At 45.5% G+C, this 26,758-nt stretch overlaps 2 protein-coding genes across 5 annotated transcripts in view; one reads left to right on the plus strand and one right to left on the minus strand.

Annotated features, from left to right (window-relative positions):
• The window catches only part of LOC145347581 (outer dense fiber protein 2-like), a 79,021-nt gene extending 60,736 nt beyond the window's left edge, over positions 1 to 18,285 (minus strand). For 2 of the 4 annotated variants that reach the window (XM_080195167.1, XM_080195164.1), the window contains exons 1-5: positions 18,145 to 18,285; positions 11,924 to 12,029; positions 3,377 to 3,543; positions 1,262 to 1,388; positions 101 to 232 (exon numbers count right to left, since the gene is read on the minus strand). In XM_080195167.1, the coding sequence (XP_080051293.1) occupies positions 101 to 232; positions 1,262 to 1,388; positions 3,377 to 3,543; positions 11,924 to 12,028 (531 nt within the window). In that variant the 5' untranslated portion in view covers position 12,029; positions 18,145 to 18,285. Of the gene's footprint in view, positions 1 to 100; positions 233 to 1,261; positions 1,389 to 3,376; positions 3,544 to 7,651; positions 7,890 to 11,923; positions 12,030 to 16,718; positions 16,758 to 18,144 lie in introns of those variants that run through there. The other 2 variants (XM_080195165.1, XM_080195166.1) reach the window with 2 other exon arrangements.
• A 210-nt stretch (positions 18,286 to 18,495) lies between these two features.
• LOC145347583 (calcium-activated chloride channel regulator 1-like) overlaps positions 18,496 to 26,758 on the plus strand; it is a 75,395-nt gene continuing 67,132 nt past the window's right edge. The window contains exons 1-3 of the mRNA XM_080195168.1: positions 18,496 to 18,571; positions 18,702 to 19,338; positions 23,959 to 24,054. Coding sequence (XP_080051294.1) covers positions 18,724 to 19,338; positions 23,959 to 24,054 — 711 coding nt within the window. The 5' untranslated portion in view covers positions 18,496 to 18,571; positions 18,702 to 18,723. The remainder of the gene's footprint in view (positions 18,572 to 18,701; positions 19,339 to 23,958; positions 24,055 to 26,758) is intronic.

The following is a 26,758-nucleotide window of genomic DNA, read 5'->3' on the forward strand; positions in this document are numbered from 1 at the left end:
AGCACAGCACCATTCTCAAATCAGTCTTGCCTCTGGCTGCCGCTTCAAAGACCCAGTCATCATTCTGATGGTTTTTTTGCAGCAATGGCATTTCTCTTACCCCTGGATTCCGCGATTCCTTTAAGAGATATTGTAACCCTTTGTTAGCAAACTCAAACTTCTGCAACTTCTCCAAAAGCAAGTCCTTTTCTCCAGCGAATCTGTCAAGTTCTGAGGCTGAAAGCTGATTTGCCTACAATGGTGCAAAGATACAGCGGACTAAGTGGAGGTCTGCAACTATATGGAACTCACAGCACATAAACAGGTCACTGGCCTATGTCAATATTTATGCACTGCACAAGCTTCCTCCCATCCTCCTTCATCTAACATGTTCTGTGACTCCCTTTTCCCTTGTTTGGTGATCTAACCTCCTCAGATCATAAGAAATAGGAGCAGGGATAAGCCATTTGACTTTTTCAGTAAGATCACTGTTGATTTTATGTGGTATGGTGGCAGAGTGCTTCGCACTGCTGCCTCACAGCATCAAGGACCCAGGTTCAATTCCCAGCTTGGGTCACTGTCTGTGTGGAGTTTGCACATTTTCCCTGTGTCTGTGTAGGTTTCCTCTGGGTTCTCTGGTTTCTTCCCACTATGCAGGTTAGGTGCATTGGCCATGGAACTACTTCTTATGTTCTTATGGTAAAATTGCCCCTCAGTGTCAGGGGATTAGCTGGGGTAAATGCATGGTGTTATGGGGATAGGGCCTGGGAGGTCGGTACAGAGTCAAAGGGCTGAAGGGCCTCCTTCTGCACTGTAGGATTCTATCATTCTGAGTGCTCTATGAATCCACAGGTGATCAAACAAAAAACACCCACTAAACTGCCTCCCACCCACTGGAACAAATTAAATACCCTAAAGAAGCACTGCCAACTGTGACACATGTTGCCTGACAACGTTCACTCCCCCTCTCCCTCCACCATTTCTACCCCATCCCACCACTCACCTCCCTCATCTCTACACTGCCTCGCAAAGGCCCCCTCCCCTGATGTCACCCCTCTATCATTCTCTACTTCTCTGCCCTCCCCTCCACGCAGTCTCCCTTATTCCCTCCTCCCTCACCCCACCTTAGCTCTTCTCTCCCAGCCTTCTGAAGCCCTATGTGACCTATGAAGTCATCTCAGTCTGGACTCTGCATCTACATCAATACAGATCCATTGTTAGGTTGCTGCTCATTAAGATCACTGAAGGATTTCACTGTTTAACCGCTGTGTTTTGTATGTACCTGTATTAATTCAGCAACAGAATTCTTCAGCGTCGCAACTTGTTCTGCTGCAGATATTGAAGCTGTTTCAACTTCTTTAAACGCTGTCAACAGCATGTTCACTTCAGTAAGGTCTTCCTTTTCCAGCCTAAGTAACAGCAAAAACTGCATTAGAAGGCCGTTATAGCGACACGATTATTTGCTATTGGTGTTGCAATTCATCTCAGGATTGAAATTTATTTCAAGGGGAGGCGATGACCTAGTGGTACTTTTACTAGACTATTAATCCAGAAACTCAGCTAATGTTCTGAGGACCCAGGTTCGAATCCCACCAAAGCAGATGGTGGAATTTGAATTCAATTTTTTAAAAATCTGGAATTAAGAATCTACTGATGATCATGAAACTATTGTCGATTGTCGGAAAAACCCGTCTGGTTCACTAATGTCCTTTAGGGAAGGAAATCTGCCGTCCTTACCTGGTCTGGCCTTCATGTGATTCCACAACCACAGCAATGGGGTTGACTCTCAAGTGGCCTCGGGCAACTAGGAATGGACAATAAACATTGGCCAACTGGTGACACCAACATCCTATGAATGAACTTTAAAAAAGCATCCCCATTTAACGCGGGCGGCACAGTGGCAATGGTTAGCTGCTGCCTCACATCCAGAGACCTGGGTTCGATTCCCGGCTTGGGTCACTGTCTGTGAGGAGTTTGCATATTTTCCCGTGTTGGCGTGGGTTTCCTCCGGGTGCTCCGGTTTCCTCCAACGCTCCAAAGACGTACAGGTTAGGTTGATTGGCTATGCTAAATTGCCCCTTAGTATCAGGAGTTTAGTAGGGTGAATAGTTAGGGTTACAGGGATTGGGGCTGGGTGGGATTGTGATCGGTGTAGACCCTATTGGCCGAATGGCCTTCTGCACTGAAGGGATTCTATAATTTTGAACACATTTCAATCTATGCAACAACCATATCCAAACTGCAAACCGGAGGTCATGACAATTTCGTCTGGAATCAGATTGTTTCTCTTACTTGCTGGTTTGTATTGTATGAATTTGCATGAAGGTTATGGAGAGAAAAATGATACAGTAGCTATGCTGGGAGACTTAAATTATCCAAATACGGACTGGGATAGAAATGCTGTAAAGGGCGAAGAGGGGAGGGAGCAAGAGATTCCTGAGCATGTTCCAGAAACTTTTCTGCAGCAATAGGTGGGAAATGAGACATTGCAACACCTGGTTCATGGGAAGAGATGAGCCAAATGGATCAAGTCAATGATTGCTGCATCACCAAGTTTAGATCGATTATGGTAAAGATCACTGTGCAATTAACTGGAGGAAAAAGCCAACTTCAACAGGGTAAGAACGGATCTGGGTCAAATAAATTGGACGCAAAGTTTGGCAGGAAAAATAGCAACTGGGAAATTGGCTACCTTCAAAAGATGAGATAGATCAGGCACAGTCATAGAAACTTATAAAGTTCTAACAGGATTAGATTCAGAAAGGATGTTCCCAATGGTGGGGGAGTCCAGAACTAGGGGTCATAGTTTGAGGATAAGGGGTAAACCTTTCAGGACTGAGGTTTGGAGAAATTTCTTCACCCAGAGGGTGGTGAATGTGTGGAATTCACTCCCACAGAATGTAGTTGAGGCCAAAACGTTGTCTAATTTCAAGAAGAAATTGAGATGTAGCTCTTGCGGCGAAAGGGATCCAGGGATTTGGGGGAGAAGGAGGGGAAAAAAAAATCAGGATATTGAATTCGATGATCAGCTTCATTCAAAATGAATAGCACAGCAGATTTGAAGGGCCGAATGGTCTCCTCCTGCTCCCAGGTTTATTGTCAAGGCATATTCCCTTGAAAGGAAAGGCCTTTTAATCCATACCTGTGGCAAGATAATTAGTATTTGTTTCCTAACACGGACTGCAACCAGTGAGATTAATTGCTTCTGTTAACTCTATAACTGCAATCATCCAATTTAAAATTAATACAACTTGAAACAAAACACCAACTGTTTGACACTAAGATGTTCGCACATTATTTAAAGGGTAACACTAGTTAATATAGCAGACAACATAATTTCACATTAACATGAATAAGTTATCTCACAGGAGATAGCCAGACATTGTTCATTTGTTACCCTCGCAGCTCCAGCTCTTTCTGTGATTGATCAAAACTCTCCTGAAAAATCCTAATTTTATCAGTTGTTCGATTAAACTCGTGTGTTTCGGCTTCACGTTGTTCAGTTGATTGATTTGATGTGCTCGGTTCATCTTCAAACGGTTTGTTTGCTGGGTGCCCTGAAAGCTGAATAACTCCTGTTAATAATTTGTACGACAACTACAAAAGGAACAAAAATGCAATCACCAATGAAATGGACAAAGTGATCCTGAATAGGTTCTACAGGGGAGACCTTACTGGTTTGTCCTGCCGGTCGATTGGTGTTGGCAAGCTGGTAAGATCGCAAGAAAGGTAAAAAACTGGGTTCTCCCCTCTCACGATCTTACCGGCCCCGATCTGCTGGCTTAATCAGCCCCACACCCAGGATTTTAATATTCAGTTGCTGATTTGAATATTATTAGTGAGCTCAGGAGGTAATCACCCAGACTCACTTGTCTCAATGACCTCACTAACAGAGGTCCTAACCGGCGAGGATCACTTATGGCCTCCAGCAATGGGCATCACGCATGGTGGCCTCACCAATGGGACCAGAGGGTCATTGAGGCCCCCTGGGTGGTCGGGGCAGGGACAGGCAATGCCAGATTAGCGCCGCTAGCCTGGGGTGCATGGCAGTGTCAGCCAGGGATCCAAGGCACTGCCCACTGGGCACTGCCTGTAGGGAGGCAGTGTGTGGGGGCTGCACACTCTGCAATCGGGGATCACTGAGGCTGCGACTGACCGGGGACAGGGAGGCCAGGAGTGACACTCAGGCCAGGAGTGACACTCTCCTAGTGCACTGTGTAGTGATGGATCAGGGTCCATGGTCAGTAGCGCCCTCTAGCAAATAGCAGCCAGCTTCCTGGCCTGAATCGACTCTGTCCACTCTCCCTCGTGGCGAGAATCACACTTTAAATGTCATAAGATTTTATTTCCGAAAAAATGCATCTGAAACTCTCACTCGTTCAGCACTTCAAATTTTTTTGGTAAAATCACCCCGTGTCTTTATGGTACAAATATTCAAGGTATCTTTTTACCAAGCACAGTTTCAGATTCAGCCTCTTGTAGCAGCCCAGGTGGAAAAGGGCAACTTATTAACGGAAAGGACCGATGTTAACATTAGACAAGATCCCTTCAGCTAACACCAACATCTTTAATAAAAAATTGTCAAAACTTGCTCCATTTTCAAACTCTGTAAATCTTCCAGTAAGCTGTCAACCTGAAGTCCATACTGGTACACTCATTCATTCATGCTGGCTTCTTTATCAAAGCTAGCATCACTGGAGTGGGTTATTGAGGAATTATTTTCTGTCCCACCCAAGGTGATTGTGAGCCTTTGTGCTGGCCCACTAACATAAAGGAACAAGAATTATATTTATACAAAGAACAAAGAACAACCCAGCATGGGAAACAGGCCCTTCGGCCCAACAAGCCCGAGCCGCCGCATCACCCTACACCTATTCTACCCTGCGTGTCTACGAATAGAACCCCTGACTTAGCCAGATTCAGGGGAGAATTATTTTCAACATATTTATGCTTCAGACGAGTGAAGGTTGACGCTGAGTTAGGCACCTTTTCAGAAGTAATTTAGGCAATTTGCTGGAATATCTCATTGAAAATATAATAGACTTTTCCTTACATATGGCGGTACTGTGGTTAGCACTTACACTGAATAAAATTATATGTTGGATCAGATTTACGAAGGAAGGGCACAGATATTTGATGCAGCGAGTACATCAGGGGACAGAAACAGTGGCCTAAATTTTACAGTCCCTCCAGAGGATATTGAGGCGGGTTGGAATGGAATTTCGTGGACAGTGTACCCTCTGGGATCCCCCCCACCCTGAACTGAACACAGCGCCAGGGACTTGGGTTCAATTCCAGCTTCTGATCACTATAAGACCAAAAGAGATAGGAACAGAATTAGGCCACTCGGCCCACTGAGTCTGCTCCGCCATTCAATCATGGCTGATATCTTTCTCATCCCCATTCTCCTGCCTTTTCCCCATAACCCTGAGCCCCTTATTAATCAAAAACCTATCTATCTCTATCTTAAAGACACTCAATGACCCGGCCTCCACAGCCTTCTGTGGCAAAGAGTTCCACAGATTTATCACTCTCTGGCTGAAGAAATTCCTCCTCATCTGTTTTAAAGGATCTTCCCTTTAGCCTGAGCAGTATGTGGAGTTTGCATGCTGTCCCTGTGTTTCCTCCGGGTGCTCCAGTTTCCTCCTACGGTCCAAAGATGTGTGGGTTAGGTTGATTGGCCATGCTAAATTGACCCTCATTCAGCAGATTAGCTAGGGTAAATGCGCGGGGTTATGGGGATAAGGCTTGGGTGGGATTGAGGTCAGTGCAGCCTTGATGAGTTGAATGGCCTCCTTTTGCACTGAAGGGACTCTATATTTCAACAACTACAATTTGCATTTATATAGTGCTTTCAGCTTAATAAAGCAGCCCAAGGCGCTCACAGGAATGTTATAAAACAAAATATGACACTGATCCACACAAGATGTTACAGCAATTGACATTCAGACTACACTCTGGGCAAAGATGTTTCACCTGGGTTCCCTGGAGGATTTATTTATGATGATCTTATATTTATGATTTCTAGTTCTTGTCTCATCCACAAGTGGAAACATCTGCCCTATCAAACCCTTTCATAATCTATTGGGCTGTTCCTCAGCTTCGCTTTTCTCGAGGACAGAGGCCCAGTCTTTTCAAACATTCCTGAGATAACCTCTCAGTGGAGCCATCAGTCATTTTGGTAGTAGGCAGAAAAGAAAAATTAGTTCTGCCTTATGCTTATTCTAAACTCCCCAAGGCGTCATTTTAATACTGAGGCTACAATAAATGTATTCAGAATTTGTGATAAGGAACATTTATACTGAATACAATACTCAGATATACTCACAATACAATACTCAGATATTTAATGTAGCAAGTACATCAGGACACCAAAACTTTGGCCTAAATTTTACATCCCCCCAGGGGATATTGAGGTGGGCTGGGGTGGAATTTCATGGACAGTGTGCCCTCCGGAATCACCCCACCCTGATCCGGAAGCAATTTTACGATGGGGCAGGCAGGGCCTTGTTGGGGAAATCCCACCCTTACCCCAAGTCAAGCCTTTAAGTGGCCATTTATCCCAGCCAGCCTCAATTTTTAAATTGTGGATGGATGACAGGTGGGGGACACAGGGGGATAGAAAATGATAGAAGCCTACATCAGAGGCCCCCTTCTCATGGTAGGCACCCATCTGTGAAGGCAGGGAGATCTCTGGCCTTCCCCCCATCTCTCACTCTCAACCTATCCCCTGGGATCCCATTTGCTCCTTCGTAAACTCTCCCTCCTCCCCCTCCCCAGTCCACCACGTCCCCTACTCTCCCCAGGTCCCCCTACCCACCGTACCTGGTTTCCATGTCCTAACACTTAGCCCCAGGTGCATTGCTACAGTGCCTCTTCTGGTCACTGCAGCACTGTGCCTGGAGGACCTGGAAGGCTGCCAGCTAGTCAGTTTGGCTGGAACCTCTCCAAGAGGTTCCCACCCTTACCCCAAGGCATCCAACACTTGTTAAAAGTGTAAAACCACAGCAGGCCTGTTGGGAGTTGGCGAAACTCTCCAAATAGTGTCTGCCATCTGAAAAGTTCAGACCAAAGACGTGGATATAAGTATCTTATTTCCTCTGCCCAGAAGGTAGCTTAAGAATCACAAGATGCTCAATTGTAAACATCTTGCTTTTTTCACAACTCCTTCCTTACATTCCTTTAGTTCCACACTGTTGAAACCTACCACATACCTTGATGCAAGTTCTTAGAACAGTACAGTGCAGAAGGAGGCCATTCAGTCCATCGAGTCTGTGCCAATCACAATTCCACTCAGGCTCTATCCCCGTAACCCCTGCAAATCCCCTGACATGCCCCAATCCCCTAATATGCCTGACAAAATGTTGTACAGATTAAGCATCTAAAAATACACTATAGAAACTGGTTGTGGCTGTTAATATTAAAAAAAACAAAAGCGAGATACTCGGATACGGTGTCTGGTTCCCTGACAGCAGGAATGAACTCCACAAGATTAGTGCACGTAGGCAACTGCAGATAAACTTTTGGAAACTAAGTTATCTGTTGCACCCAAAGTTTTATCATTAACCCCACATTGTCGATCTCAGAAAGAGCGTACGTTTTGAAAATAAGTTGCCACCTTGATTAGCAGCTATGAAAATTAGTAGTTAGTTTAGGTGAAAATGATACCTACTTCCTGTTTGCAGATTTGGCCACGCACAGAAGTATGAGGCTTTGTGTAACCCATTGTTATCTCCTTCACAGATCAACTTGTTTTCATTGAATCAGAAAAACAAACCCCTGAGAATAGTGATCTGAAAATTATAGTCCACGCACAATGGGCGGCATGGTGGCACAGTGGTTAGCACTGTTGCCTCACAGCGCCAGGGACCCGGGTTCGATTCCCTGGCTCAGGTCACTGTCTGTGTGGAGTTTGCACATTTTCCCTGTGTCTGTGTGGGTTTCCTCCAGATGCTCCAGTTTCCTCCCACAGTCCGAGGATGTGTAGGTTAAGTTGATTGGTCATAATAAAATTGCTCCTTAGTGTCAGGGAGATTAGGAGGGTAAATACATGGGGTTGTGGGATAGGACCTGAGTGGAATGGTTGTTGGTGCAAGCTCAATGAGTCAAAACGGCCTCCTTCTGCACCGTGGATTCTATGAATAGATTTGCCAAACATGTACTGTTTTGCAGTTGAAATATGAAGCTTGGAAGTGCTCGCTGACTGCTTAACTAGGATTCAATTTTCTCCCTTTCTATTTCTGTAATCCCCTCCAGTCCCACAACCCTCAGGGATTATCTGCCTTTCTCTAATCCTGTCCTCTTCACCACTGCTGGCCATGCTTTCATGAATCTTAGCTCTGGAAGTCCCTTTCCAAGCCACTCTGTCCCACTTTTCTCCTTTTAGAAGCTTCACAAAATTTTACTTTCTTGTGGACGGCACAGTAGTTAGCGCTGCTGCCTCACAGTGCCAGGGACCCAGGTTCAATTCCGGCCTCAAGCCACTTCCTCACAGTGTCTGCGTGGGTTTCCTCCGGGTGCTCTGGTTTCCTCCCACAGTACGAAAGATGTGCTGGTTTGGGGTGCTTTGGCCATGCTAAATTCTCCTTCAGGATACTCGAACAGGCGCCGGAGTGAGACAACTAAGGGATTTTCACAGTAACTTCATTGCAGTGTTAATGTAGGCCTACTAATAAATAAACTTTCTGATGAAGTTTTGAGTCAACTGTGCTTTTAATTCATGTGGCTTGTTGTTAAATTTTGCTTGACAAGGCTCCACGTGAAGAACCTTGAGGCATTTTATGACATTAAAAAGTGTGATATCAATACAAGTTTGCCTTTGAATTAAAACCCAGTTTTAAAAATGGTATTTTCACCAACATGTAGTTTATGTAAGATGGGAGCACAAGTGACCCACCCCAGGTATCTTCCAAAGATGCTACTTTCAAATTAACTGTCAGGTGATGTACAAGATTGGACGGTGTGGGGGAATGGGGCACTAGACTGGTGGGGAAGGAAATTTATTCAGTGACTTCCTACAGACCAATGGCAAAATTGTTCAATAATTTGAATGTATATTCTATAATCCAGTCACCTAGGAATGAAAAAAAGTGCTACACTCCTTTCTCCAGATGATATACTGATGACATACACCTCTCACCAGCCTCTACTCTGTCCTGTCAAAACACTTACTCAAGATCCTATCCTAGACTGTCACCTGCTCCAGCTCAAAACTGGGAAGACTGTGGTCATTTGATTTGATTTGATTTATAAACAGTAAAGGAATTACAGGTTATGGTGAGCGGGTGAGTAAGTGGAGCTAAGTCCATAAAAAGATCAGCCATGATCTTATTGAATGGCAGAGCAGGCTCAAGAGGCCAGATGGCCTACTCCTGATAGTTATGTTCTGTGTTCATTATTGTCACATGTATTAACATACAGTGAAAAGTATTGTTTCTTGCATGCTATAATGACAAAGCATACCATTCATAGAGAATGAAAGGAGAGCGTGCAGAATGTAGTGTTACAGCCATAGCTAGGGTGTAGAGAAAGAGCAACTTCGTGCAAGATTAGGTCCATTCAAAAGTCTAATGGCAGCAGGAAAGAAGCTGTTCTGTCGGTTGGTACGTGACCTCAGGCTTTTGTATCTTTTTCCCCATGGAAGAAGGTGGAAAACAATGTCCGGGGTGCGTGGGGTCCTTAATTATGCTGGCTGCTTTTCCAAGGCAGCGGGAAGTGTAGACAGAATCAATGGATGGGAGGCTGGTTTGCATGATGCACTGGGCTAACATTCACGACCCTTTGTAGTTTAGAGCAGGACCCACTCCAAGCTGTGATGCAAGTAGTCTCACAACACCAGGTTAAAGTCCAACAGGTTTATTTTGTAGCATGAGCATTCGGAACGCTGCAGCACTCTGAAAGCTCGTGCTGCCAAATAAACCTATTGGACTTTAAACTGGTGTTGTGAGACTACTTACTGTGCCTATCCAAGTCCAATGCTGGCAACTCCACAACGTGCAACCAGAAAGAATGTTTTCTATGGTGCATGTGTAAAAGTTGCTGAGAGTCGTGGCTGACATGCCAAATTTCCTTAGTTTCCTGGGAAAGTAGAGGCGATAGTGGGCTTTCTTAACTATAGTCTTTAACTACAATCACAAACACTGCTACTGTACCACTGACTCCAATCTGTTCCCTGGAACTTTTATTTCTGGCTGAACTAGTTATTTCACAATCTCAGTATCCTGTTTGAAACCAAGTTGAATTCTGGATTCCATATCCTCTCCAACACAAGAGGTTTGGAATACAACATTGAAATGTGAGACACAGTTGCTATACAGTGTGCAGATTTGGTATTCCGTCTCTGCAAAATTGCTTGGTACTGTGCCCACTCCCACTTCTTCACCACTAAATCTTTAATCTCTGCCTGCATCACTTCTGCGTTGCTAATTCCATGTGACATTTATCCCTTTCATCAACGAGCCAAGTGTTGACACCTCACCTGTTCTTACATATTGACATGGTGTCTGCTTTAGTCATTCATCCTGGGTGAAAATGTCTGGTCTGTCCTAAATCCCTTTTCATTTAATCCCACTGATTTGTAATCCATCAGCACTGCATGCAGTATCTATCTAATCTGTCCATCTTTTCATATTGGAAATACCTCAAACAGTATTCTCTTAATCTCTTCAGTTCTGACCAAAAAGGCCTCAACTTCTCAAATCTTTTCTTTTGTATTTCTTCATATCCTCTTTGTTGCTTCAACATCCCTCCAATAGCAAGAAGCCCAAATCTGTACATTGTATAACAATTGTGTTTCACATTTCGATGTTATATTCCACATCGCTTGTCATCAATTAGAATGTATTATGTTTCATTAATTGGAGAGTTGGAGTGCCTCTTGGAATGCTTTAAAGTTTATTTATTAGTGTCACAAGTAGGCTTACATTGAAGTTACTGTGAAAATCCCCCTGTTGCCACACTCCTGCACTCCAGTACAATGAGGGAGAATTTAGCATAGCCAATGCATCTAACCTGTATCTTTCGGACCGCGGGAGGAAACCGAAGCATCCGGAGGAAACCCATGCAGACACGGGGAGAACGTGCAAACTCCACACAGACAGTGATCCAAGCCAGGAATCAAACCTGGGTCCCTGGCACTGTGAGGCAGCAGTGCTAACTACTGTGCCAACGTGTTTTAAACATGAACCTCTAATATCTTTGTCCTTCCTCATCACTCAATCTTTCCCCACTTTAAAGTATCAGCACTTTTAAAAAGTCAAGATATATCATTCACTGTATTGGATGCTATCCATTATCTTTTTACTCATTCCGCCAGTTTATAAATATTCAATTTAATACTTCTTTAAAATTAGAATCATTTAGGTGGCATGGTGGCACCATGCTTCAGAGCGTCAGGGGCCCAGGTTCGATTCCCAGCTGGGTCACTGTGTGGAGTGTGCATATTCTACCCATGTCTGTGAGGGTTTCCTTCCGGTGCCCCAGTTTCCTCCTACAGTCTAAAGATGTGCAGGTTAGATGGATTGGCCATGTTAAATTGTCCCTTAGTGTGAGGGGGACTAGGTAGGGTAAATGCACATGGTTATGGGGATAGGGCTTTGGTGGGGCTGTGGTCTGTGTAGATTTGATAGACTGAATTGCCTCCTTCTGCACTGTAGGATTCTATGGTACACAAGGAGGCCATTCAGCCCATTTTATCTGTGTTGCGTCTTTGGTGGATATCCAATTAACCTCATGCCCCTCTTCTTTACAGTTTTCTCTCCCTAGCTTCCAAGTATTATCCAATTTTCTTCTGCATTTCACCAATGGCGCTGTTTTTACTACCCTTTTTAGCAGTAGTTGACAAATCATAACCTGTTGGGTTAAATAAATGTCATTTCTAATTCTTTTGCCAATAACTTTTGGGTTTTGATTATTTTATGAAGCAATTATTGCCATTAATACCTACTTCCACAACAGAAGGTAATAACTTGGGCTTCTGAATATGTACACGAAAGGCGGTCGATTCAGGAGCACAAACATGGATTGGAGATGAAGATGGTCTCAACTTCATTCTGAGAAAAAAAAATTAAATGGTAAAAAAAGTTTCTCTTTCTAAAAAAGATATTCTTTTTAAATTGCAGAGACATAGAAGAGGTTAGCACAGGAGGGCATTCGTTCCATTGAATCTGCCCCAGTATTTCCTCACAAAAGGTGGGATTGTCCCAACAGTGTCGAATCCGAGTGAAAACTGAAGTAAATCTCGCTGCTTTTCTCAGCAGGATTTTCAAAATGGATCTCCCACATTCTGTGCGCTGCAGAATGCACGAGCATTATCACTAAATATCTCTGGGTGTGGCCTATTCCTGCTGGAGAGGACGGCAGCACAGTGCTGAGTGAGCCACTGCGCGCGTGGTGATCAGCACACGTGCAGTAGCCCCACACTGCCAGCCCCCTCGATTGCTGGCCAGCTCAATTGCTGACTAGCACAGCAAACCCCCGCCCCACTGCTGGCTGTGCAATACCCCCTCCCGCTTTCTGGCTCCCTGGACATGTCCAGTCTCAAATTCCACCCTCCCTCAGGCATCCCTTCCCCCCAAACTCCCGTCCAGTCCTGACCTCCCCCCCCCCACCACCAACCGGCTCCCCCCACCACCACCAACCGGCTCACCACCTCCCTCCACCAACCGGCTCACCACCTCCCTCCAACAGCCAGCCCTGATTGCTGGCCTCACTTCCTCTCCCAAAGCTACCAGTACAGAATGGCGGCGGGATGCTCCACCCTCACCCCGGATGAGGCCCCATCCCTTGGCACAGCCCAATGTCCAGTGGGCAGTGCCACTTTGCTCCTTGGACTGTGCCAGGGGGCCTGGCTGGCAATACCCGGGAGCACTCCCACGTTACCCCCGACCTCCTGGGGGGCTTCCATGGGCCCCTTCACTCCAGTGGGACCTGGTTGCCAGCTCCCTGATAGTGGGGAGCAGTTGTAAATCCTGTTGGAGTGGGGGCAGAGGGTTTGGAAAGAGGCTAGCGGGCCCAGAAATTTTAAATCCTAATTTAAATAAATTATACAAGCTGATTTCTGGCGCAGACCTGATGGAGCTGGAAATCCGGTGGTCGGAGATGCGCAGAGGCCCCACCCAGTGGGGAGCCCAGCTAAACGGCCTCCACTGGAGTCTCCCGGTCTGTTGCGCTACTAAAGCAGTGCAGCAGGCTGGGAGAATTGCTCCTAAAATCTTTCTCATTATCCCTGCAGTTTTCCGATTCCCCTTTGAAAGCCGCTGCTGAATCAATAGGGAGTTGGTTAGCGCAGTTGCTCAATGATTAATGCAGTTCAGAATAACGTCAGCAGCGTGGGTTCAATTCCCACGCTGGCTGAGGTTGACTTGGGACCTCTGCCTCCCCCGACAGTGAAAGGTAATAACAAATCACCGTTGACAAAAGCTACCAAGAAAATGGCCTAAAGCCAAGGACCAGCCTACAGACAGAGCATGGATGGACAAACGTCTGAACGAAATGAATCTATGCGTTGTCCGAAGATGTGCGAGTTGGGCTGATTGACCATGCTGAATTGACCCTAGTGTCAGGGGATTAGCAGCATAAATATTTGGGGTTGTGGTAATAGGGCCTGGGTGGGATTGTGGTTGGTGCAGACTCGATGGACCAAATGGCCTCCTTCTGCACTGTAGGGTTCTATGATTCTATTGTATAAAAGCATTGTTCCTCATATCGCCTCTGGTTCTTTTGCCAATATGTTAAAATGGTTATGTTCAAACACTTTTTGGAGAGCAATGAAAATTTGTTGGACTCAATATTGAAGAATTAGATATTGAGGACCCTTCAGATATTGAAGAAAATGGATACAACAATGCCCACAAACACAATAGTAATCTCCATTGCCCAATAATCTCATAATTACTTTCCAGTTTATATAAACTACAAACATCCTCAAAATCACACCTGAGGATTCTAGAAAAGAAATGGCTAATTGTTAAAGATTTTTGCCTATTGTAAAAACAGAGATACATTCTGTCTTCATTGAAGAGCAAATTGTACATTTCCTCCCAAGACATACGTCTCAAGTGCTGGAAGGATGATTCAAAGCAACGGCCCTGAACATTTGGATTAATTTGCCTTCTAGAATGTGTTTTCAGGCTCTTAATACTGCACTGTGCAATTCCATAGAGTCATAGACCAGTACAGCACAGAAGCAGGCCTTTCAGCCCAACCGGTTCATGCTGACCATGGTGCCCTCCCAGCATGTCCCAATTGTCCGTGTTTGGCCCATATCCCTCTAACCCTTGGAGAAAATAAAGCCAACATTTCCAGTCTAGATGACTTTTCACAGCTCAGATGACCCTCCTGCTCTGACAAAGGGTCATCTAGGCTCGAAATGTTGGCTCTATTCTCTCCCCACAGATGCTGTCAGACCTGCTTAGATTTTCCCGCATTTTCTGTTTTTGTTTCAGATTCCAGCATCTGCTTTTACCGCTCTAATCCTTTCCCATCCATGTACTTAGCTAAGTGCTTTTTAAATGTTGCTATTGTACCTGCCTCAGCCACAAAATGTAGCAAACCAAATGTACCCTGAAAGAAGACATTACCAGATTATGCTTCATTAACATGAGTCAAAATCAGTGTAAATAGTAACAGGCAAATCATGGTCTGCATGAACTAGAAATTCTCCAAGGAATAACCACACTGCTGTGGGTCTGTAGTTCTACATGTAGGCCAGACTGGGTAAGGATGGACATTAGTGAACCATGTGAGTTTAATGAAAATGGATGAGGGCATCAGTAATAGTTACCATGAAGCTAACTATATATTCCAGATTTATTAATTTAACTTCCATCAGGTGAGATTTGAACCTACGTCCCCAGAACATTAACGGGGAATATTAACCCAGTGACAGCACCATCACATTACCGTCTGGTCACCACACTTCAGGAAGGATATGATTGCACTAGAGAGGGTGCAGAGGAGATCCACCAGGGTGTTTCAGCTAGGAAGAGAGGCTGGTTAGGCTGAGGTTGTTTTCCTCACAGCAGAGAAGGCTGAAGGGAGACTTGATTGAAGTAGACAAAATTATGAGGGATATAGATAGGGTAGATAGCAAGACACTTTTCCGTTTAGCAGAGGGATCACTAACCAGGGGGCATTGATTTAAGGGGAGGGACAGGAGATTTAGAGAGGATTTGAGGGAAAATGTTTTCACCCAGAGGGTGGAGGGAATCTGGAACTCACTTCCTAAGAGGGTGAGTTCTCACAACATTGAAGAAGTATTTAGGTGAGCTGTTGAGATGCCATAGCATGCATGGCTATGGGCCAAATGCTGGAAAATGGGATTAGAATAGATAGGTGCTTGATGGCTGCCATAGGCCAAAGAGCCACTTCCTGTGTTGTAAAATTCTATGACTACCTCCCCCAAATATATAACATATATCAAGAAAAGCTGTTGTCCTGAAACCGAGATCCCTGAATATACCCCATTGTATACCCGAGTAGATACCTCAGGGTACATACCCCACTGTATACCCCTGGGTATGAAGGCATGTAAGATCACCGGCACCAACACACACATCCCCGATGAACTCAATGCATTTTATGCCCGTTTTGAGCAAGAGGTCAGCAAGCTTTTTCCCAGGGTGGAAGAGTCAATTACTGGGGGCACAGGTTTAAGGTGCGAGGGGCAAAGTTTGAAGGAGATGTACAAAGCAAGTTTTATCTTTTACACAGACGGTGGTGAGTGCCTGGAACTCATTGCCAGGGGAGGTAGCGGAAGCAGATATGATACTGACCTTTAAGGGGCGGCTTGACAAATACATGAATAGAATGGGAATAGAGGGGTATGGTCCCCAGAAGGGTAGGGGACCATATCCCTCTATTTCGTTCAGTCGGGCAGCATGGTCGTGCAGGCTTGGAGGGTCGAAGGGATTGTTTCTGTGCTGTATTTTGTCTAGTTCTTCGAGTGCACGCCCTCCACCTTGGAAGCTTCAGACAAACCTGCGTCAGCAGCTTTCTCATAAGTCAACCCACGGAAAACAAGGATGTTGCCTGGACTGGGAGGCATGCCTTATGAAGTTAGGTTGAGGGAACTGGGTCTCTTTTCCCTGGAGAGACGTAGGTTGAGAGGCGACCTGATAGAGGTTTATAAAATGTTGAGAGGAATAGATAGGGTGGATTCTCAGAGGCTATTTCCCCGGGTTGAAATGGTCGCTACGAGAGGACACAGGTTTAAGGTGCGGGGAGGAAAGTACAGAAGTGATGTTAGGAGTAAGTTTTTCACTCAGAGGGTGGTGAGTGAATGGAATCGGCTGCCGTCAATGGTGGTGGAGGCGAACTCGCTGGGGTCTTTTAAAAGACTTCTGGCTGAGTATATGGGGTTTTATGGGATTGGGGGTTATAGATAGGTGTTGATGTGATCGGCGCAACTCGTGGGCCGAAGGGCCTGTTTGTGCTGTAGTGTTCTATGTTCTAAACGCGGCCTGGATAGAGGACCCAGACGGGCCCTCAGATTCTACATGGATCAGCTGACAGGAGTATTCGCAGACATCTTAAACCTCTCTTTATACCAATCTGAGGTCCCTATGTGCTTCAGAAAGACGACCATCAGCCCAGTATCAAAGAAAAGCCAGGCAGTGTGCCTTAATGACTATCATCCGGTAACTCTAACATCCATCATTATGAAGTGCTTCAAAAGGTTAGTCATGGCACAAATCAATTTGAGCCTCCTGGGTTGCCTGGATCCATTACAGTTCACCTACCACTACAACGGGTTGACAGCAGACACCATTTCCCTGGCCCGGCACTCAATCCTGGAACACCTAGATAATAAGGACACCTATGTCAGACTCCTACTTATTGACTACTGCTCAGCTTTCAACACCATTATTCCTACAAAACCCATCTCCAAACCCCATGGCCTGGGGCTGGATCCTGAATTTCCTAACCCACAGACTACAATCAGTAAGGATAGGCAACAACACCACCTCCACAATCATCTTCAACACCGGTGCTCCACAAGGCTGTGTTCTCAGCCCCCACTATACTCTTTATACATCTATGACTGTGTGGCAAATTCACCTCCAACTCAATTTTCAAGTTTGCTGATGACATCAGCTTAGTGGTGATGAGACAGAGTACAGGAAAGAGGCAGACAATGTGGTGAACTGGTGCGATGATAATAATCTCCCCCTTAATGTCAACAAAACAAAGGAAATAGTCATCAACTTCAGGAAGGAAGCCTAGAGGAGAACATGCCCATGTCAACATCAATGGGGACGAAGTGCAAATGATTGACAGCTTCAAGTTTCAAGGTGTCCAGATCACCAGCAACCTGTCCTGGTCCCTCCACACCAATACCTCTACTTTCTCACAAGGCTTAGGAAATTTGGCATGTCTGCCAAGACTTTCATCAACTTTAAAGATGCACCATAGAAAGCATTCTTTCTGGTTACATCACAGCTTGGTATGGCTCCCACTCTGCCCAAGACCACAACACACTATAAAGGGTCATGAACGAAGCCCAATCCATCACACAAACTAGCCTCAAGTCCATTGACACTATATACACTTCCCACTACCTCAGAAAAGCAGCCAGCATAATTAAGGGCCATACACACTTTCTTCCGTCAGGAAAAAAAGATACGTGTCCTCAGACTTTTGTATCATCCGACTCAAGAACAGCTTTTTCCCTGCTGACATTTGTTGTATTAAGTTGGTCCATCTCTACACCCTAGCTATGACAGTAACACTACATTCTGCGCTCTTCCTTTCCTTCTCCTTGAACGGTATGCTTTGTCTGTATAACACATAAGAAACTATACTTTTCACTGTATATTGATATATGAGACAATAATAAATCAAATATATACCATTGTATTTCCCTAAGTATAAATCCCATTGTATAGCCCTGGGTATATACTCTTTGAATATCCCTGGGTTTATACCCCATTGAATACACCAGAGTATATGCCCCAGAGCCCTGGGTTTATACCCCATTGAATAGCCCTGGGTTTATACCCAGAGTATGTACCGCATAGCCCTGGGTTTATACCCTCCAGTGGGTTGCTCTGTTGCTGAGCTGATTTGCTGCGTGCTATTTTCACTTTGCTGACAGCTTTGTTGTGTGGCGATTGAGCAAACACCCTTTAGATTTGGCCCAGAGCAGTGAAGTGAGGAAAGACTGACCTGAACGTGGAGACCGGCTCTCGGTGCCTGCCGCTCCCAGCGGCTTCACAGCCTCTTCCCTGGAGCTCACACACTCACCGAGGCCGCTCCCCGCGGGGAACCCGGATCCCCGGGATCAAACCCGGCTCCAATCCAGGTTTCCGCAGCGGGGAAGAACCCGGCTCCAGTCTGGGTTTTCCGGGCTCCCCGAAGCCGCGTCTCCAGCCGCAGTTGCCGGGCTACGGCTCCGAGCGCTGATTGGCTGCCTTTAAATTTCGGGAACGGGATTTCCTCCAATGGGAGCGGCGGAGAGGCTGCAGAACCCGGAGCGGATCCGGATCCGGATCCAGAGGCGGGGGGGGAGACTGAGAGCGGATCCGGATCCGGAGCAGGACAGAGAGCGGATCCGGAGCGGGACTGGAGTGGGAGCGGATCAGAAATGAAAGCGGTGAGAAGGTTACATTGTGCAATTTGCTGGGATATTTAGAGTCTGGTTTGCTGGGATGTTTTATTGCCGTTTATTGGGATAGTTAGTGTCTGGTTTGCTGCGATGTTTTGATTGCTGGGATGTTTTTCAGGGAGACGAGCCTGCCTTGAATCATGGACAGTCTGGATGAGGAGCTGCTGTGTGTCATTTGCCGAGATATCTTTGTGGATCCTGTCACTCTGCCATGTGGGCACAACTTCTGCAGCGACTGTGTGACACAGCTTAAACACTGGGTCGGCAATTCAGAGCCAGCCACCGATTATGAGGATGATAACCGTGCCACCTCCTCCTCCCGGACCGTGCCCTGCTACACCTGCCCCCTCTGCCACTCCAGCTGCCCTATGAGTCTGGAGCTGAGGAGGAACGTGGCTCTGCACAACATTGTTGAGAGGCGTTGGCAGAGGGGGCAGGCTGGCTGCAGCTCCCTGAGCTGTGACCTGTGCAAAGGGGTTCAGAGAGCACCAGCTGACAAGAGCTGCGTAAATTGTGGCCAATCTTTCTGTGCCCTCCACCTGATGCCACACCAGGAGAACCTGGCATTCCGAGACCATGTCCTGGTGAAGCCGACCGCCAACATCAGCCGCCTGTGTAAGCGACATGGCAAAGAGCTGGAGCTATACTGTCAGACTGACCAGTGCCCTCTCTGTGCCTACTGTATGTTACCCACTGAGACCTCTCACCATCACCACCAGGTCCTCAAACTGATTGACGCCACCTCCACAATCAAAGTAATCATTTTAACTTTTTTTTCCATTCATTCTAGCTCTGAAGGGACCATTCAGAAGGAGACCATTTGTAACCCTGGGGGGTGGGGGGGGGGGGGTGCCATGACCAAGTGCTGGATTATAAGATTAGGCTGGTGCAGATGCGGGTGGCAAAATTTAATCAGGGTCAAAGATTTAAATAAAGCGGCAGAAGATTTAATGGGAATTCGAGGGGAAACTTTTTCATCCAGAAGGTGATGGGAATCCCTGCTGGAAAGGATGGTAGAGACAGGAACCCTCACAACATTTACAAAGCATTTTGATGAACACCATAACATAGAAATGCTGGAAAATGGGATTAGGGTAGGTGCTTGATAGCTGGCACAAACTTGATGGACGGGGCGAAAAACTGCAGCAGGCGACGGTGCAGAGGGACCTCGGGGTCCTTGTGCATGAGTCGCAAAAACCCAGCTTGCAGGTGCAACAGGTGGTCAGGAAGGCGAATGGGATGCTGGCCTTCATAGCGAGGGGGATTGAATATAAAAGTAGGGAGGTCTTGCTGCAGCTGTATAGGGCATTGGTGAGGCCGCAGCTGGAGTACTGTGTGCAGTTTTGGGCGCCGCACCTGCGCAAAGATATTTTGGCCTTGGAGGGAGTGCAGAGGAGGTTTACTAGGCTGATACCGGAGTTGAGGGGGTTGAGCTATGAGGAAAGGCTGAATAAACTGGGCTTGTACTCGTTAGAGTTTAGAAGAATGAGGGGAGATCTCATTGAGACGTATAAGATGATGAATGGGATGGATAGGATAGAGGTGGAAAGACTCTTCCCGCTCAAAAAAGACAGTAGGACTAGGGGACACAGCCTAAAGATAAAAGGGGGGTGGTTTAGAACGGAGTTGAGGAGGAACTTCTTCACTCAAAGGGTGGTGAATCTCTGGAATTCTCTGCCCTTTGAAGTGGTGGAGGCTGCCTCGCTAAATATTTTTAAGACGCGGGTTGATGGGTTTTTGATAAGAGAGGGGATTAAGGGTTATGGGGAGAGGGCGGGAAAGTGGAACTGAGCAGCAACAGATCAGCCATGATCTTATTGAATGGCGGGGCAGGCTCGAAAGGCTAGATGGCCTACTCCTGCTCCTATTTCTTATGTTCTTATGTTCTTAATACTACCTGTCCCTCAACATATCTTTGTATCATCTGCAAATTTAGCATGAGTGCCTTCAATTTCTTCTTACAAATTGTTAAGGTATATTGTGAAAAGCACTGACCCCTGAGGCACACCACTAGTAACTGGCTGCCATCCTGAAAAGGATTCCTTTATCCCCACTCTCTCCCTTCTGCCAGTCAGCCAATCCTCTATCCATGCCAGGATCTTACCCTTAACAGTATGGGCTCTTAACTTATTTAACAGTCTCCTATGTAGCACCTTGTCGAAGGCCTTTTGGAGATCTAAATAAATCACATCCACTGGTTCTTCTTTAGCTTCCTTGTTATCTCCTCAAAGAACTCTAACAAATTTGTCAGACATGACCTCCGCTTGACAAAGCCGTGCTGACTCTGTCCTATTTTATCATCCACTTCCAAATACTCCGCGATCTCATCTTTGATAATGGACTCTAAAATCTTGCCAATGACTGAAGTCGGGCTAACTGGCCTAAAATTTCCCGTCTGCCGCCTCACTTCTTAAACAGTGGTGTTACATTAGCTAATTTCCAGTCCTTTGGGATCCTCCCTGCCTCCTATGATTGCTGAAAGATCACCATCAATGCCTCCACAATTTCCTCAGCTATCTCTTTTAGAACCCTGGAGTGCATTCCATCTGGTCCAGGTGACTTATCCACCTTCAGACTTTCAGTTTCCCCAGAACCTTTACCTTAGTGATGGCCACTACACTCACCTGTGTCCCCTGATCTGCTGGAACTCTAGCATCCCACTAGTGTCTTCCAGTGTGAAGACTGATGCAAAGTAACTATTCAGTTCCTCTGCCATTGCTTCATTTCTTATTATTAGCTCTCCAACCTCATTTTCCAGTGGTCCAATGTGTATTTTTGCCTCTCTCTTATCTTTTATGTATTGAAAAAAATCTCTTCCTATCTGCTTTACCAGCTAGCTTACACTCATGTTTCGTCTTCTCCCCCCTTATTGCTCTTTTATTGTCCTCTGCTCGCCTTTAAAGGCTTCCCGACCCTCTGGCTTCCCACTAATTCTCACCACTTTGTATGCTTTTTGTTTTGCTTTTATGCTGTCTTTGACTTCCCTTGTCAGCCATGGATGCCTTGTTCCCCCCTCCTATCATGTTACCTTCTCCTTGGGATGAATTTCTCTTGTGCCTCCCGAATAACCCCCAAAAACTCCTGCCATTGCTGTTCCACAGTCTTCTTTGCTCGGCTCCCTTTTCAACTCTGGCCAGCTCCACCCTCATGTCTTTATAGTTACCTTTATTTAATTGTAATATCATTACATCTGATTTCAGCTTTTCCCCTCTCAAACTGCAGGGTAAATTCTGTCATATTGTGGTCACTGCTGCCTAAGGATTCCTTTACCTTAAGTTCCCTAACCAATCCTGTCTCATTACGAATCACCAAATCCAGAATTGCCTGTTCCCTGGTTGGCTCTGTCACAAGCTGCTCCAAAAACCCAAAGACATTCCACAAATTCCTATTCTTGGGATCCGCTACCTACCTGATTTTCCCAGTCCCCGTGATTATTGTAATATTGCCTTTTTTATATGCCTTTTCTATCTCCTGATTTATTTTCTGCCCCACATCCTAACTATTGCTAGGGGGCCTGTACATAACTCCCATCAGTGTCTTTTTATCATGGCGATTCCTCAACTCTGCCCACAGAGATTCTATGCCTTCTGATCCTATATCGCTTCTTGCTATCGATTTAACTTCATTCCTTAGTAACAATGCAATCCCAACTCTCCTTTGCACATCTGCCTGTCCTTCCGATAGGACACATAACCTTGGATATTTAGATCCCAGCCCTGATCCCCTTGCAGCCACATCTCTGCGATGCCCAAGACATCATACCAGCCAATTTGTGTGCGCAACAAGCTAATTTACCTTGCTCCGTATACTGCACTTAAGTGCAACACCCTCAGTCTGCATTGACCCTTCTCATACTCATCACCTTTTTTGCTCTGCCTGAGGTTAGGTCCTGCCACCTTCTATACTCTTCTATTATGTGGTCTAGAAACTTTACTAACTCATGATTCCAAATAAACCTGTTGGATTTTAATCTGGTGTTGTGAGACTTCTTACTGTGCCCGCTCCAGTCCAACACTGGCACCTCCACATTATGGGTAAGGAGCAGGAGGTTTAACTAATTGGATAACTCATGCCAGCATGGGTGATGGACCAAATGGCCTCCTGTGTTTCATGATTCTAGGACCTAGGATTCTTTCATACAGCCAACTCAATGTGCTTTACCAAACTGACAACCTGAGGGTAAATCTAGGTAGGATCTCCATGCTAAGGAGGCAATTCTGTAGCCCCTGAGTTTGATACCGGTTGAATGATAGCTGCAGTGTGAGAGTGAATTAAAAGTGCACCAGAAATGTCCTTAAATCTCATGGGAGCCCTTGTTAAAAACATGCTTAATATGTTCAAAATAAGCAGATACCTCTGCTTAAAATGTTTTAGAATGAAAATAGAATTATTTTAGTTAACATAGAACATAGAACATTACAGTGCAGAACAGGCCCTTCGGCCCACAATGTTGCGCCAACCAGTTTAAAAAAAAACAATGACCCACTAACCTAAACCAATCCCTTTTCGTCCATAAACCTATCCACGGATCTCTTAAACGCCCCCAAACTAGGCGCATTTACAACTTCAGCAGGCAGGGCATTCCAGTCCCTCACCACCCTAAGTCACTTTTCTTTCACATTTTAGCCAACTACAGTACAGTAGCACAGTGGTTAGCACTGCTGCTTCACAACGCCAGAGACCTGGGTTTGATTCCCGGCTCGGGTCACTGTCTGTGCGGAGTCTGCATGTTCTCCCCGTGTCTGCATGGGTTTCCTCTGGGTGCTGTGATTACCTCCCACATTCTAAAACACGGTGCTGGTTAGGTGCATTGACCCCAACAGGTACCGGACTGTGGTGATGGGAATTTCACAGTAACTTCATTGCAGTGTTAGTTGTAAGCCTTACTTGTGATGAATAAATGAATAAACTTTAAAAAGTTGAAAACTTCTTTATTAGTCACATATATGCTTACATCAACATTGCAATGAAGTTATTGTAATTATCCCCTAGTTGCCACAATCCAGCACCTGTTTGGGTCAATGCACCTAACCAGCACGTCTTTCTGACTGTGGGAGGAAACCGGAGCACCCGGAGGAAACCCACGCAGACACAAGGAGAACGTGCAAACTCCACACAGACAGTGACCTAAGCAGGGAATTGAACTCAGGTCCCTGGTGCTGAGGCAGCAGTGCTAACCACTGTGCCGCCCCAGTTGATGCTATGCATCTTTCTGGCCAATATTTTGCTTTTAAACACTAAGATAATATAAAATAAATTTTTATTTGTTTGCTTTACAATGCCAAACGGAGCTTTGATAATTCGGTGTCTTGTAAATTGTGGATTGTCTTCTTTCATTTGGAGAGCTTGCAATATAAATGTTTACTGTTCTCCAGGACGAGTGCAAATGTGAACTCACCAAAGTTGAGAAAAATCTGGCTGCTGTGGATAGTGGACTTTGTGATTTGGAGGAAACGGCATCTGCTCAGAAGGTATTGCTGGCACTGGAGGGACAAAGCTTTATCATCTTCCAACCTGGAAAGCTGATCAGAAATTGTTACTTTTTAGCTTTTAAACTTGGTGAATGTCACCTATCTTTCTCTTTTTGTAAAGCTATTATTGTAGCTATTGAACTGAAAGCAGAAACCGCTGGATAAACTCAGCAGGTCTGGCAGCATCTATGAAGATTTGATTTATATTTTTGCCACGTATTAGGATACAGTGAAAAATATTGTTTCTTGCGCGCTATACAGACAAAGCATACCGCTCATTGGTATGAGGCTATTGAGTTGGACGATCAACCATGATCATGATAGATGGCAGAACAGGCTCAAAGGGCCAAATGGCCTCTTTCTGCCCTTATCTTCTATGTTTCATTGAGTACATAGGAGAGAAGGAAAGGAGAGGGTGCAGAATATAATGTTACAGTCACAGCTAGGGTGTAGAGGAAGATCAGCTTAATGTAAGGTAGGCCGATTCAAAAATCTGATGGCAGCAGGGAAGAAGCTGTTCTTGTGTTGGTTGGTACGTGATCTCAAATTTTTACATCTTTTTCCCGACAGAAGAAGGTGGAAGGGAGAATGTCCGGAGTGTGTGGGGTCCTTAATTATGCTGGCTGCTTTGTGGAGGCAGTGGAAAGTGTAGACAGAGTCAAAGACCAATACAGCACAGGAACAGGCCCTTCAGCCCTCCAAGCCTGCGCCACTCATGAGCCCAACTAGACCATTTGTTTGTATCCCTCTATTCCCAGGCTGTTCATGTGGCTACCTAGATAAGTCTTAAATGATCCCAGCATGTCGGCCTCAACCACCTTGCTTGGCAGTGCAGTCCAGGCCCCCACCACCCTCTGTGTAAAATATGTTCCCCTGACATCTGTGTTGAACCTTGCCCCCTTCACCTTGAACTTGTGACCCCTTGTGTTCGTCATCTTTGACCTGGGAAAAAGCTTCCCACTATTCACCCTATCTATGCCCTTCATAATTTTATACACCTCTATTAGATCACCCCTCATCCTCCTTCTTTCCTGGGAGAACAACCTCAGTTTACCCAATCTCTCCTCATAACTGAGACCCTGCATACCAAGCAACATCCTGGTAAACCTTTTCTGTACTCTCTCCAAAGCCTCCATGTCCTTCTGGTAGTGTGGTGACCGGAACTGGTCGCACTATTCCAAATGTGGCCTAACCAACGTTCTATATAGCTGCAACATCATATGCCAACTTTTATACTCTATGCCCCGTCCAATAAAGACAAGCATGCCATTTCCTTCTTCACCACCCTCTCCACCTGTGCTGCCACCTTTAAGGATCTGTGGACTTGCACACCCAGGTCCCTCTGTGCGTCTATACTCCTGATGGTTCTGCCATTTATTGTATAGCTCCCCCCTACATTAGATCTACCAAAATGCATCACTTCGCATTTATCTGGATTAAATTCCATCTGCCATTTTTCCGCCTGATTTTCCATCACTGTCCTCAACTCCAGCAATCTTTGTGTCGTCCGCAATGGATGTTGTCGTCCACCATGAGAGTCAATGCATGGGAGGCTGGTTTGCGCCTTGTTTTGAGTCTGTACGTCTCTTAATCAGAGATAAAGAGAGGGAGAAATGTGATGGATTTTATACTGTATAAGAGGGGGTGGAACAGCTGGAGCAGTGTAGACAGTCAATGATGGGTAGGAGTTAAGAAAGATTGCAACAAAGATGTGTAGATCATGAGGCAGAGGAAGCATTAATGACAATCCATTATCAGCAGTATCTGTAACACTTCATATTACCATTAACACTATCAATAGGACTTGAGACGTTAACTCTGTTTTTCCCTCCACAGATGCTGCCAGACTTGCTGAGTTTTTCCAGCATTTTCAGTCTATGTTTCAGATTTCCAGCATCTGATTTTCCTCATTCCCCCTATCCCTTTTGCTCCTTTGGGCACAGCAGGCACGGCTCTTGTGGCTGTTGTATTAGTCCACCTTAGGAAGCATGTGAGAAGCTTGGTGGAAATTCCCCATCTAACTTTATACTACTAAGGCAGATGGGTGGTCTGTGTTTGTGCTGCTCCCTAAAGCACCAGTGCAACCAAGCTCACAAAGCACAGACCAAGGAATCCAGTTGCATTGTGTGATAATCTATTGTGTAAAGCCACCAAAACGTCTACAGACATCATACAGTAGAATGACTGTAGGTCATTCAGTGTCATTAGCAGATAGCTTCTTCTCCATATTGATTAACACAAAACATCTTGTCCTCTAAAAAGATACAAAAGTCAGCCACAAACATAATGAATGGCAGGGCAGGCTCAAAGGGCCGAATGGCCTACTCCTGCTTCTAATTTCTATGTTCCTAACTCGTATTAACAGATTCAAGACCAGCTTCTTCCCGGCTGGCATCAGACTTTTGAACGTTAAAAGTTTATTTATTAGCCATAGCTAAGGTTTACATAAACAGTGCAATGAAGTTACTGTGAAATTCCTCTAGTCACCACAAAGTGGCGCCTGTTCAGATTAATGCATCTAACCAGCTTGTCTTTCAGAATGTGGGAGGAAACCCATGCAGACATGGGGAGAACATGCAAACTTCACACAGATTGTGACCCAAGCTGGGAATCGAACCCAGGTCCCTGGCATTGTGAGGCAGCGGTGCTAGCCGTTATGCTATCATGCCACCCATAGTGCTATCGTATGTAAAGCTGATCTTTC

Source organism: Carcharhinus amblyrhynchos, chromosome 9 (genome assembly GCF_965287045.1).
Source record: "Carcharhinus amblyrhynchos chromosome 9, sCarAmb.v2.hapA, whole genome shotgun sequence".
NCBI classification, from domain to species: domain Eukaryota; kingdom Metazoa; phylum Chordata; class Chondrichthyes; order Carcharhiniformes; family Carcharhinidae; genus Carcharhinus; species Carcharhinus amblyrhynchos.